The 13770-nt window shown below is 42.2% G+C and overlaps 1 protein-coding gene across 1 annotated transcript; it reads right to left on the bottom strand.

Annotated features, from left to right (window-relative positions):
* Positions 1-22: 22 nt before the first annotated feature.
* Positions 23-12470, bottom strand: LOC311130814 (nuclear receptor 2C2-associated protein-like). Its single transcript, XM_084163612.1, has 5 exons — positions 12395-12470; positions 11052-11142; positions 9900-10005; positions 9664-9731; positions 23-983 (listed from the first exon to the last, which is right to left on the bottom strand). Exons 1-5 carry the CDS (start codon positions 12430-12432, stop codon positions 861-863), a joined length of 426 nt encoding a protein of 141 aa, XP_084019738.1. The 5' UTR covers positions 12433-12470; the 3' UTR covers positions 23-860.
* Positions 12471-13770: the final 1300 nt, after the last annotated feature.

The raw sequence follows: 13770 nt of genomic DNA, 5'->3' as shown, positions 1-13770 counted from the left end.
AATGGCACAAATAAATATGGTCATGTGATTTTAATTCAGATAAAAGGGCAGACATTAACATTGAGGCAGATTCTGGGTATAGTCCAATGGCACTAGCTGTCGCCCTCGGACACAAAAAAGGTAAGCACCCTCTTTCTTTTTTTCCCCTGGCAAAAATAAACCACAGTTTTGTAAATCATGTTTTGTTTCAGAAACTCCTGAAGAAAAAAGCATGACACCAGTTAAGGACACCAGGATGTGGTTGGAGAGGACATTGTCAAGCACTTAGTGCTGAACAGAGGACCCCCTGTTGGCATCCGTGATGAGATGGTTGACCAAAAGACTGAAGCCACAAAAGGAGGTTGGTAGCGAAGACACTTGGAACAGAAGCTCCAACGTTAAGGGCCACTGCGGTTCCTATCTTGAACATTTATTCAAAATGTTTTGTATATTAAGGAAATGTTTATATTGATTTTTCTTACGACAATCATACTAAGTTAAAATATCTATAAAAAAGTGGATTGTAAACAAATAAACAAAAACAAAATGCATACACATTTTCTGATGTTCATTTGGAATGGCAAATCAAATAAGGCACAAGCAAATTTGAATAGGCATGTGGTTGCGTGACCTTAAAGCCTGTAAAGCTGCAATAAAAATCCTGATTTAGAGTTTGAGCCAAGTCCTCATTTTTCCCCTTGTTGTTTCTGTGATGCAAGCAGGTGACCAACTAAAAAATGTCCTCACCAAAAATAGTCAGTCTGGTTCCCATTCCAAACAGTTCATGTGGGTGGTAGAGTCTTCCAGCAGTCATGTTATTCAATGGCACTACACCCTCTTTCCCTATAGGTCTCTCTCTCTCTCATGCAGAAACAAAAACGTCACAAAGCTCTTTCTCCCAGGACATCCAAGGAGTAAACTATTATTCGCCCAAAAAAGTCGGCACTGTTCTCAAACACTATTTTTAGCCTGTGCACCATGGGGGCCTCCTGAATGGGAAAGCTGTGGGTGTGGAGTTAAGAACCAGATAAGTAGGAGCACTGCAGTGAACAATATTGTTTGAAAGCTGCTTTGTGTACTCTATGTAGCATTAAAATCAACATTTCTGTATTAGTGTCCAGTGCCAGGCATAACTTTTCTGTACTATTACAACTTAAATTTGAGCAACTATTACAACTAAGACTAGTGTCCTCCCCAGGGGATGTACTTGTACATCAAGCTACCTCACGCTTAGGGTGACCACATTTAAAATACCAAATGTGGGACAATGGGATGATTTTGCGTAACATTCGCGGCACACTGTAACCTACATGAATACATTTTGAGTGGGTGTGTCGAAAGGAGTGGGTGTATGGAAAGCGAATCAACTAATTGGGCAGATTTGTTGCCACTCAAGACCGTTTTGCGTGGCTGTTTGGGCTGCACGAGTTGATAAGCCGTCGACCAGTGCACCGGTGTTGTATGGATGTGCCTGCCAACTTCAAATGCTTCCTACTGGGTATCACGGCCATGTCGCTGGCGGTAGCTAACGTGGCCATTTTTTTCCAAGTAGGATAGCAGCCTACACAAGAAATAACAAATATTGATAACCATCTAGATGTCACCTTGATACATACATACAGTGGGGAAAAAAAGTATTTAGTCAGCCACCAATTGTGCAAGTTCTCCCACTTAAAAAGATGAGAGAGGCCTGTAATTTTCATCATAGGTACACGTCAACAGACAGACAAAATGAGGAAAAAAATTCCAGAAAATCACATTGTAGGATTTTTTATGAATTTATTGGCATATGATGGTGGAAAATAAGTATTTGGTCAATAACAAAAGTTTCTCAATACTTTGTTATATACCCTTTGTTGGCAATGACACAGGTCAAACGTTTTCTGTAAGTCTTCACAAGGTTTTCACACACTGTTGCTGGTATTTTGGCCCATTCCTCCATGCAGATCTCCTCTAGAGCAGTGATGTTTTGGGGCTGTCGCTGGGCAACACAGACTTTCAACTCCCTCCAAAGATTTTCTATGGGGTTGAGATCTGGAGACTGGCTAGGCCACTCCAGGACCTTGAAATGCTTCTTACGAAGCCACTCCTTCGTTGCCCGGGCGGTGTGTTTGGGATCATTGTCATGCTGAAAGACCCAGCCACATTTCATCTTCAATGCCCTTGCTGATGGAAGGAGGGTTTCACTCAAAATCTCACGATACATGGCCCCATTCATTCTTTCCTTTACACGGATCAGTCGTCCTGGTCCCTTTGCAGAAAAACAGCCCCAAAGCATGATGTTTCCAACCCCATGCTTCACAGTAGGTATGGTGTTCTTTGGATGCAACTCAGCATTCTTTGTCCTCCAAACATGACGAGTTGAGTTTTTACCAAAAAGTTATATTTTGGTTTCATCTGACCATATGACATTCTCCCAATCCTCTTCTGGATCATCCAAATGCACTTCAGACGGGCCTGGACATGTACTGGCTTAAGCATGGGGACACGTCTCGCACTGCAGGATTTGAGTCCCTGGCGGCGTAGTGTGTTACTGATGGTTGGCTTTGTTACTTTGGTCCCAGCTCTCTGCAGGTCATTCACTAGGTCCCCCCGTGTGGTTCTGGGATTTTTGCTCACCGTTCTTGTGATCATTTTGACCCCACGGGGTGAGATCTTGCGTGGAGCCCCAGATCGAGGGAGATTATCAGTGGTCTTGTATGTCTTCCATTTCCTAATAATTGCTCCCACAGTTGATTTCTTCAAACCAAGCTGCTTACCTATTGCAGATTCAGTCTTCCCAGCCTGGTGCAGGTCTACAATTTTGTTTTTGGTGTCCTTTGACAGCTCTTTGGTCTTGGCCATTGTGAAGTTTGGAGTGTGACTGTTTGAGGTTGTGGACAGGTGTATTTTATACTGATAACAAGTTCAAACAGGTGCCATTAATACAGGTAACGAGTGGAGGACAGAGGAGCCTCTGAAAGAAGAAGTTACAGGTCTGTGAGAGCCAGAAATCTTGCTTGTTTGTAGGTGACCAAATACTTATTTTCCACCATAATTTGCAAATAAATTCATTAAAAATCCTACAATGGGATTTTCTGGATTTTTTTTCCTCAATTTGTCTGTCATAGTTGACGTGTACCTATGATGAAAATTACAGGCCTCTCTCATCTTTTTAAGTGGGAGAACTTGCACAATTGGTGGCTGACTAAATACTTTTTTCCCCCACTGTATAGTCTACTACTCAATGGGGAGGGCATGAACAGCAACACCGGGAAACAGTGCCCTTCGCTCGCACTTGACAAGCGCTGTTCTGCGGCAACGGCCTGGGTACTACCTACTTTGTAGCCAATATCAGGGTGACAGTCACAGTAAGCACACACATACAATGCATGAAGCAACAGTACACCAATCATCAATACTTTTAATAAAAAATAAAACATTGTCAGTTTTATAACTGAAAATGTACAATTATTGGTGCAAAACTAACAGTGAAATACGACTCAGACTCTCGCGGTACCGTAGCTCAATGTACGGTAGTTGCGTGGTAAGAAATAAAAAACTGCCTAACCTATAACAGACTGCTTTCAACACGCCCACTACTCTCCTTTCAACACACCCACTCTCCAGTCGCCATAATGGGATGCAGCTACACCCTTCTCAGTTTAGCTGGAATTTAGACCGAAAGGATGACACTGGCATACGTCTTGCGGTGCGCATAATTTCAGAGCTCAACAACGATTGGAGAAGTGTTTAACATCACCAGTATACACGGGAAACTGTTGAGCGTGAAAACCCAGCAGTGTTGCAGTTCTTGATACAAGCAGGTGCACCTGGAACCTACTACCATACCCCGTTCAAAGGCACTTTAATATTGCCTTGCAAAAGTATTCAGACCCCTTGGATTTCCTAACATTTTTTTGTGTTACAAAGTGGGATTAAAATTAATTGAATTGTCATTTTTTGTCAACAATCTACACAAAATACTCTGTCAAAGTGGAAGAACATTTTTTCATATTTTTTGTAATAACTCAAATATAGTCATAGCATAAGTATTCAGCATAAGTATTCAGTGTTAGAAACACCTTTGGCAGTGATTACAGCTGTGAGTCTTCTTCAGTAAGTCTCTAAAGGCTGTTTGCACACCTGGATTGTGCAATATTTGCCTATTATTCTTTTTAAAAGCTCTGTCAAGATGTTGGGGATCATGGCTAGACAGCTATTTTCAAGTCTTGCCATAGATTTCCATGCAGTTTTACGTCAAAACGGTAACTTGGCCATTCAGGAACATTCACTGTCTTGTTGGTAAGCAACTCCACTGTAGATCTGGCCTTGTTGTAGGTTATTGTCCTACTGAAAGGTGAATTCCTCTCCCAGTGTCTGGTGTAAAGCAGACTGAAGCAGGTTTTCTTCTAGGATTTTGCCTGTGCTTAGATCCATCCCATTTCTTTTTATCTGGAAAAACTCCCCAGTATTTGCCGATGTCAAGCATACCCATACCATGATGCAGCCACCACCATGCTTGAAAATAAGGAGGCAGTTATTCAGTGATCTGTTGTGTTGGATTTGCCCCAAACATAAGGCTTTGCATTTAGGCCAAAAAGTGTATTCCTTTGCCGTGTTTTTTTGCAGTATTGCCTAGTTGCATACAAGATTAATGTATATTTGTATTCTTCTTTTCACTCTGCCATTTTGGTAAATGTTGTGGAGTCACTACAATGTTGTTGATCCATCCTCAGTTCTCCCTCATCACAGCCATTGAACTCTGTAGCTGTTTTAAAATCCCCAATGGCCTCATGGAAACATCCATGAGCAGTTTCATTCCTGTCCTGCAGCTCAGTTCAGAAGGACGATTATCTTTGATGTGTCTGGGTAGTTCAATAAATAATCCACAGCATAATTATTAACTTGACCATGCTTAAAGAGATATTCAATGTCTGATTTGTTATCGTTACCCATCTACCAATCAATGCCCTTCTTTATGAGGCTTTCGAAAAGCCACCTGGTCTTTGTAGTTGAATCTGTGCTTGAAATTCAATACTTGACTGAGGGACCTTACAGATGTATGTATGGGGGACAGAGGAAGGGTTAGTCATTCAAAAATCATGTCAACCCCTATTATTTATACTGACTCCACGTTCCGGGATTCATCCAATGGCATTGAGGAGTATACCACCTCAGTCACCGGTTTCATCAATAAGTGCATCGACGACGTCGTCCCCACAGTGACCGTATGTACATATCCCAACCAGAAGCCATGGATTACAGGCAACATCCGCACGAGCTAAAGGCTAGAGCTGCCGCTTTCAAGGAGCGGGACACTAATCCAGACGCTTATAAGAAATCCCGCTACGCCCTCAGACGAACCATCAAACAGGCAAAAAAAGCATCAATACAGGATTAAGATTTAATCCTACTACACTACCGGTCAAAAGTTTTAGAACACCTACTCATTCTATGTTTTTTCTTAATTTTGACTATTTTCTATATTGTAGAATAATAGTGAAGACATCAAAACTATGAAATAACACATATGGAATCATGTTAGTAACCAAAAAAGTGTTAAACGAATCCAAATATTTTATATTTCAGATTCTTCAAAGTAGCCACCCTTTGCCTTGATGACAGCTTTGCACACTCTTGGCATTCTCTCAACCAGCTTCACCTGGAATGCTTTTCCAACAGTCTTGAAGGAGTTCCCACATATGCTGAGCACTTGTTGGCTGCTTTTCCTTCACTCTGCAGTCCGACTCATCCCAAACCATCTCAATTTAGTTGAGGTCGGGGGATTGTGGAGACCAGGTCATCTGATGCAGCACTCCATTGCTCTCCTTCTTGGTAAAATAGCCCTTACACAGTCTGTAGGTGTGTTGGGTCATTGTCCTGTTGAAAAACAAATGATAGTCCCACTAAGCCCAAACCAGATGGGATGGCGTATCGCTGCAGAATGCTGTGATAGCCATGCTGGTTAAGTGTGTCTTGAATTCTAAATAAATCACAGACAGTGTCATCAGCAAAGCCCCCCCCACATCATAACACCTCCTCCTCCATGCTTTACGGTGGGAAATACACATGCAGAGATAATCCGTTCGCCCACACCGCGTCTCTCAAAGACATGGCGGTTGGAACCAAAAATCTCAAATTTGGACTCCAGACCAAAGGACACATTTCCACCGGTCTAATGTCCATCGCTCTTGTTTCTTGGCCCAAGCAAGTCTCTTCTTCTTATTGGTGTCCTTTAGTAGTGGTTTCTTTGCAGCAATTTGACCATGAAGGCCTGATTCACACAGTCTCCTCTGAACAGTTGATGTTGAGATGTGTCTGTGACTTGAACTCTGTGAAGCATTTATTTGGGCTGCAATTTCTGAGGCTGGTAACTCTAATGAACTTATCCTTTGAAGCAGAGGTAACTTTGGGTCTTCCATTCCTGTGGCGGTCCTCATGAGAGACAGTTTCATCATAGTGCTTGATGGTTTTTGCGACTGCACTTGAAGAAACTTGAAAAGTTCTTGAAATTTTCCGTATTGACCCCCCCAACCTTGTCACAACACAACTGATTGGCTCAAACGCATTAAGAAGGAAAGAAATTCCACAAATGTAACTTTTAAGAAGGCACACCTGTTAATTGAAATGCATTCCAGGTGACTACCTCATGAAGCTGGTTGAGAGAATGCCAAGAGTGTGCAAAGCTGTCATCAAGTATATTTTAATTTGTTGAACACTTTTTTTGGTTACTACATGATTCCATGTGTTATTTCATAGTTTTGATGTTTTCACTATTATTCTACAATGTAGAAAATAGTAAAAATACACCCTTGAATGAGTAGGTGTTCTAAAACTTGCTAAATGCCTTTTATGCTCGTTTCGAGGCAAGCAACACTGAAGCATGCATGAGAGCGCCAGCTGTTTCAGACGACTGTGTGATCACGCTCTACGTAGCCGATGTGAGCAAGACCTTTAAACAGGTCAACATTCACAAGGATGCGGGGCCAGACGGATTACCAGGATGCGTACTCAGAGCATGTGCAGACCAACTGGCAAGTGTCTTCACTGACATTTTCAACCTCTCCCTGACCGAGGCTGCAATACCTACATATTTCAAGCAGACCACCATAGTCCGTGCCCAAGAAAGCGAAGGTAACCTCCCTAAATGACTACCGCCCAATAGCACTCACGTCAGTAGCCATGAAGTGCTTCGAAAGGCTGCCCTTTCCCACCTTGACAAAAGGAACACCTACAGTGTGGAGAACAAGTATTTGATACACTGCCGATTTTGCAGGTTTTCCTACTTACAAAGCATGTAGAGGTCTGTAATTTTTATCATAGGTACACTTCAACTGTGAGAGACGGAATCTCAAACAAAAATCCAGAAAATCACATTGTATGATTTTTAAGTAATTCATTTGCATTTTATTGCATGACATAAGTATTTGATACATCAGAAAAGCAGAACTTAATATTTGGTACAGAAACCTGTTTGCAATTACAGAGATCATACGTTTCCTGTAGGTCTTGACCAGGTTTGCACACACTGCAGCAGGGATTTTGGCCCACTCCTCCATACAGACCTTCTCCAGATCCTTCAGGTTTCGGGGCTGTCGCTGGGCAATACGGACTTTCAGCTCCCTCCAAAGATTTTCTATTGGGTTCAGGTCTGGAGACTGGCTAGGCCACTCCAGGACCTTGAGATGCTTCTTACGGAGCCACTCCTTAGTTGCCCTGGCTGTGTGTTTCGGGTCATTGTCATGCTGGAAGACCCAGCCACGACCCATCTTCAACGCTCTTACCATTGTGGAGAGGTTGGAGTCTGTTTGATTGAGTGTGTGGACAGGTGTCTTTTATACAGGTAATGAGTTCAAACAGATGCAGTTAATACAGGTAATGAGTAGAGAACAGGAGGGCTTCTTAAAGAAAAACTAACAGGTCTGTGAGAGCCGGAATTCTTACTGGTTGGTAGGTGATCAAATACTTATGTCATGCAATAAAATTCAAATGAATTACTTAAAAATCATACAATGTGATTTTCTGGATTTTAGTTTTAGATTCCGTCTCTCACAGTTGAAGTGTACCTATGATAAAAATTACAGACCTCTACATGCTTTGTAAGTAGGAAAACCTGCAAAATCGGCAGTGTATCAAATACTTATTCTCCCCACTGTATGTGAGAATGCTGTTCATTGACTACAGCTCAGCGTTCAACACCATAGTGCCCACAAAGCTCATCACTAAGCTGAGGACCCTGGGACTAAACACCTCCCTCTGCAACTGGATCCTGGACATCCTGACGGGCCACCCCCAGGTGGTAAGGGTAGGCAACAACACATCTGCCACGCTGATCCTCAACACTGGGGCCCCTCAGGGGTGTGTGCTTAGTCCCCTCCTGTACTCCCTGTTCACCCATGACTGTGTGGCCAAGCACGACTCCAACACCATCATTAAGTTTGCTGATGACACAATGAGACAGCCTATAGGGATGAGGTCAGAGACCTGGCAGTGTGGTGCCAGGTCAACAACCTATCCCTCAATGTGAGCAAGACAAAGGAGTTGATCGTGGACTACAGGAAAAGGAGGGCCGAACAGGCCCCCATTAACATCGACGGGGCTGTAGTGGAGCGGGTTGAGCGTTTCAAGTTCCTTGGAGTCCACATCACCAACTAACTATCATGGTCCAAACACACCAAGACAGTTGAAGAGGGCACGACAACACCGTTTCCCCCTCAGGACACTGAAAATATTTGGCATGGGTCCCCAGATCCTCAAAAGGTTCTATAGCTGAACCATCGAGAGCATCCTGACCGGTTGCATCACCGCCTGGTATGGCAACTACTCGGCATTCGACCGTAAAGCGCTACAGAGGGTAGTGTGTACGGCCCAGTATTTTATTTAGTAAATATTTCTTAACCATCTCTTGAACTGCATTGTTGGTTAAGGTCTTGTAAGTAAGCATTTCACAGTAAGGTCTACACCTGATGTATTTGGCGCATGTGACAAATACAATTTACATTTACGTCATTTAGCAGACGCTCTTATCCAGAGCGACTTACAAATAGGTGCATTCACCTTATAGCCAGTGGGATAACCACTTTACAATATTTGATTTGGATTTGTAATTTATTTTGTGATTTGTTAAGCAAAATGTTACTCCTGAACTAATTTAGGCTTGCCTAAACAAAGGGGCTGAATACTGATGCAACGGCTATATTGGAGTTATAGAAATATTACTTTTTTTGTATTATGACATTTTTCTTCCACTGACAAGTATTTTGTGTAGATTGTTGACAAAAAAAAAAAGACAATTAAATCAATTTTAATCCCACTTTGTACCAATAAAATGTGAAGAAATAATAGGGGTCTGAATACTTTTGCAAGGCACTGTAATTTATCAAATGTGCAACGTGACTGCAAAAGAGACAGGTTGGAATGTCTAACTGAAATACTGGACAAATCAACCTTATTTGTAAATTTGTTTTGTTCGAATTTATTGATAAAATGCGGGACATAATTGTTTGGTTGCGGGAGGTGGGACAAATGGCCAAAATGCGGGATTGTCCAGCACAATCCGGGACATGTGGTCACCCTACTCACGCTACAGAAACAGGAGATACGCTCCTGCCCTACGGGCCATTCTGGCTTGGACAAGGCTTATTACCAACTAATTTGAACTGGTATGATTTTAGAGACATTTAATAATACATTGAAGGATATTTGTAGTGAGCTGTTGTCTTCGGGGTAAAAATGTGTGATTTTTGCCAAGTCTCCATCTTTTGGGCTTCCTGAGGGGAAAACAAGTGGAAAACTTTTCAGGATCTTTGACATGGACAGAGTTTGTCTCTTTTTAAACATATGATACGTTATTAAAGCATAGTATGACAATGTTATAATAAATCATTTCAAATCACAACTTCATTGTGATACACTGACCAAAAGAGTGTGTGTGTTACCTTCCAATCTGCATGTTTTTCCTGAAAAGCCTCCTTGGAACTGCACCTTTAATTCTGACACTCTGACGGGCTGTGGGAATTCCAGAGTAACCCACTGAGAATCACCCTGTAAAAAGGGAATGTAGTGACAGTGTCATAGGGTAGCCAGAATATGGTCCTATGTAGCTCAGTTGGTAGAGCATGACTGTATGTCACTTTAGATAAAATGGCATATATTATTATTATGATATTAATTGTTTCGACCTGAGCTCAGCAATAAGTAAAATTTTCCCCACAACTCGAAACGCTTGGCTGCCATAATGTGGACACTGCAGAGCTGGCACAGCATATGGCTCGAAAATATACCTCAATCCAAGGATGAAGATGTTGCTGTACTCCTAATTATCCCATTATCCCAACTGACAAATCAAGAACATTGAAATACTGCTCGTATTTAATTAAACTGCCTTTTTCGTCCTCATGCTAGGCTAGCTAGGCTAAAGCAACCCATTGGATTCCATAGCTACTCACCCCAAAACTAGGCATCGCAATTTCATGGAATCCAATGGGCTGCTTTAGCCTAGCATGAGGATGAAAAAGGCAGTTTAATTAAAAACTAGCAGTATTTCAATTTTCTCGGTTTGTCAGTTGGGATAATTAGGAGTACAGCAATATCTTCCATCCCTGGATTGAGGTACGTTTTTGAGCCATATCCCACACCGGCTCCGCGGTGCCCATACTATGACATCTGAGCGTTTCGACCTGTAGGGAAAGATGTACATTGTTGAGCTTAGGTCGAAACAATTCTGGCTATCCTATATCATGGGGTAGCTACTAGCTAGCCTCAGCAACAGGCTTTTAACCTCACCTTTGTGAGTGAAGCCTGGGAGCAGAGGGGTAGCCTAACAATAATACTAGTATTAATATCATAACCACATAGTGCATCCCAATGATCTCTCCTCCAGGTGTGCACTCATTCACTACTCCCCACAAATTGAATTGGATTAATATTGGCCTGGGCTAGATCCATATCCCTGTCATTTACTTTCAAATTCATGAAGGGAAGTGAACAAGTGCACACTTCATGGGGAAGGAGAGGCAATAGAGACGCACACGCATGTGCCGATGGTGGCCCTTTTGAGGTATGCGCGGCTATATTGTGATTGTAGTTACCTGGTCAGAGTTCCAGCAAGTTTCTTCATTTGAGTCAAACATGTACTTCTTCCCAAATTGCTTGACATCTCTGTTTAAAACCGAGCTTACTCTGTAAAAACAAAAATAGACACATGGCAATTTTACAGTCATGACATCATCATGCTGCAGCAGGACTGCTACATTCTGGGATGTTCAAGAGAGATTTCAGCATAGCAAAGGAATGCTCAATTCCATTCTCTTATATCGAGGCGAAGTTGGTCCAAGGACCTTACATGTTCTGTTTAAAGGAGATTTGGCTCTGGAAGCCAAAACAGCCAAATACTCAATCTAAACGTGAATCAATTCTCAATTGCGGTATGGTCCAAGAAAAATAAACCCCTCTACTTTCATATCACATCAAAATAATGATTGTTTTTAACAGTTGCAGCCGACAGTATTTCTCAGTGACAACGCCTTTGTGGCGTCCGTCTTCACACAGGTGTTAGGAGACATAGATAGCTAATTAGCACAGGTAATCCACTCTGTTTTCCGTAAATACGCGCGCTGTATCATGGAGATATGGCCGTGTGGGAACACTAACCCTAAAAACGGTGTGTATCAATTTACCTTTCTTTTTTGAAAATTATTTCTCACTGATATGAAAGATAAGGTCTTTATGCTTTCGATATGAAAGATAAGGTCTTTATGCTTCCAAAAACGTACCGCAAGCGATGCGTGTTAATGTTCAGACCAAACGTCAGAGCTCTTAACAAAACTCCTCCATACAGAAGACGCCTTCATCGGATGACTATGTAATGTGATGGAAATAAGAGGCATGATCAAGGGCTAGCAACAACATTGTGTCACCATCAGTCGATTCTGAAAACGTTTACCTGTACAACTGTGTTAATTTATACTTTTAATAAAAAAGTCCGACTTTTTCCTAATTTGTGTTGCTCGTACTACTTACTATAAACAGATTCAATTGGCACACGAGTTGAGTGCCACAAATGAGGAAAATGTCGGTGGTTCTATTCGATAGGTTTGTATTAAGTATGAATTTGAGCACCCCGCGGAAGAACCACAGCTGTACAGTACAAAAATAGGTACAGGTAAGCGTATTCAGAATGTACATTTTTAACAAGAATCGACTGATGGTGACTCAACGTTGTTGCTAGTAAATCCCGCAACTTGTTATCAAAACTCAATTCGCCTCAATATAACAGAACGGAGTTGAGCATAATGTCAGACGCTTATTTGGGGGGCTAACACAAACGTTTATTTTGAACTCTTAATCAAATGTGGCAACATCTAAAGGTATAACGTTAGATATCTAACTCGCACACCGTGTGTTAAAATGCCAAACTAACACGTTTTCTTACCTGCTCTGTGTTTTACTGCAAATCAATGAGGACGCCATGTCTGATTTCACAAGTAAGGGCAAGTTGCCGTATTGTAATAGAGATGAAGCACTTCTATATACGACGGTACTGGCAAAGGACTTCAACACGATTAACCCGTTCTCCACTAGATGGCAATCGTGGGCCTTTACTTTTTTTCATATCTCATCCATGGTATTTATATCAAAGACAGTACAGTATGAAGATAGGCTAAAACTGCTTCTCCAATAGAAATCCCCGATCACACTTTTAGGCGATGTCATGCCATGGCGACGTTGGCTAGCAAAGCTCATGCGTAGAAACGGTCGTCTCGCGCCAAACTGCGCATGTGCAGGCCGTCAAATCAAAGGCACTCCTTCGATATAAAGTTATTTTTGACGAAAATGAAAACGTGTCAGTTTGTCACTTTAACGAGGTTGGAGTAATAACATGTTCAACTACTTAAGACATTGTCTCGAATCTAGGCTGTGCCTTCATATGTCGAGAAAATGAACAACTAAGGAAGAGTTGTTCACTTCTCTCAATGACTTCTCAAACCCCAAACCATGGCCTGGTCTGTTTGGTCTGTTTTGCAAGCGTTCCCGAAAGTCTTGCGACGTTGCAACTGGGTTTATGAACTCTGTGCAAAATATGTTACAAACTCAGCGCTAAAGGACATCCTCCTTTTTAAACAAATCTGCAAGCCCGTAAAGTAATCTAAAGTTTCTAAACCCTAGGTTGCTACACAAGCATTTCAGTTTGCCACTGCATCTATTGCAAACTTGCAGGCCCAGCTCCAAATAATATTAAAGGCTGCGTTTACACAGGCAGTTCAAATCAAATGAAATGTATTTATAAAGCCCTTTTTACATCAGCAGATGTCACAAAGTGCTTATAAAGAAACACAGCCTAATGCAGATGTAGAAGCACAGTGGCTAGGAAAAACTCCCTAGAAAGGCAGGAACCTAGGAAGAAACCTGGAGAGGAACCAGGCTCTGAGGGGTGGTCAGTCCTCTTCTGGCTGTGCCAGGTGGAGGTTATAAGAGTATGTGGCAATTAAGGCCAGATTGTTCTTCAAGATGTTCAAACGTTCGTAGATGACCAGCAGGGTCAAATAATAATCACAGTGGTTGTAGAGGGTGCAACAGTTCAGTAAATATCAGTTCGCTTTTCATAGCCGAGCATTCAGAGGTCGAGACAGCAGGTGCGGGAGAGAGGGAGAGTCGAAAACAGCAGGTCCGGGACAATGTAGCACGTCCGGTGAACAGGTCAGGGTTCCATAGCCGCAGGCAGAACAGTTGAAACTGCAGCAGCAGCACGACCAGGTGGACTGGGGACAGCAAGGAGTCATCAGGCCAGGTAGTCCTGAGGCATGGTTC

The sequence above is a fragment of the Coregonus lavaretus genome, assembly GCF_964263955.1.
Source record: "Coregonus lavaretus genome assembly, chromosome: 6".
In the NCBI taxonomy this organism is placed as follows: domain Eukaryota; kingdom Metazoa; phylum Chordata; class Actinopteri; order Salmoniformes; family Salmonidae; genus Coregonus; species Coregonus lavaretus.
The sequence above is the reverse complement of the archived record's forward strand: the minus strand, read 5'-3'. Positions and strand labels throughout refer to the sequence as shown.

What these genes read in the sequence shown, in the direction of transcription:
- LOC311130814 (XM_084163612.1), bottom strand. Translation starts at nt 12,432, where the DNA reads ATGGCGTCCTCATTGATTTGCAGTAAAACACAGAGCAG. An exon ending in TGCAGTAAAACACAGAGCAG is followed by an intron (nt 11,143 to 12,394) that starts GTAAGAAAACGT and finishes TTGTTTTTACAG; the next exon opens with AGTAAGCTCGGTTTTAAACA. An exon ending in AAGACAACAGCTCACTACAA is followed by an intron (nt 984 to 9,663) that starts ATATCCTTCAAT and finishes CTCCACACCCAC; the next exon opens with AGCTTTCCCATTCAGGAGGC.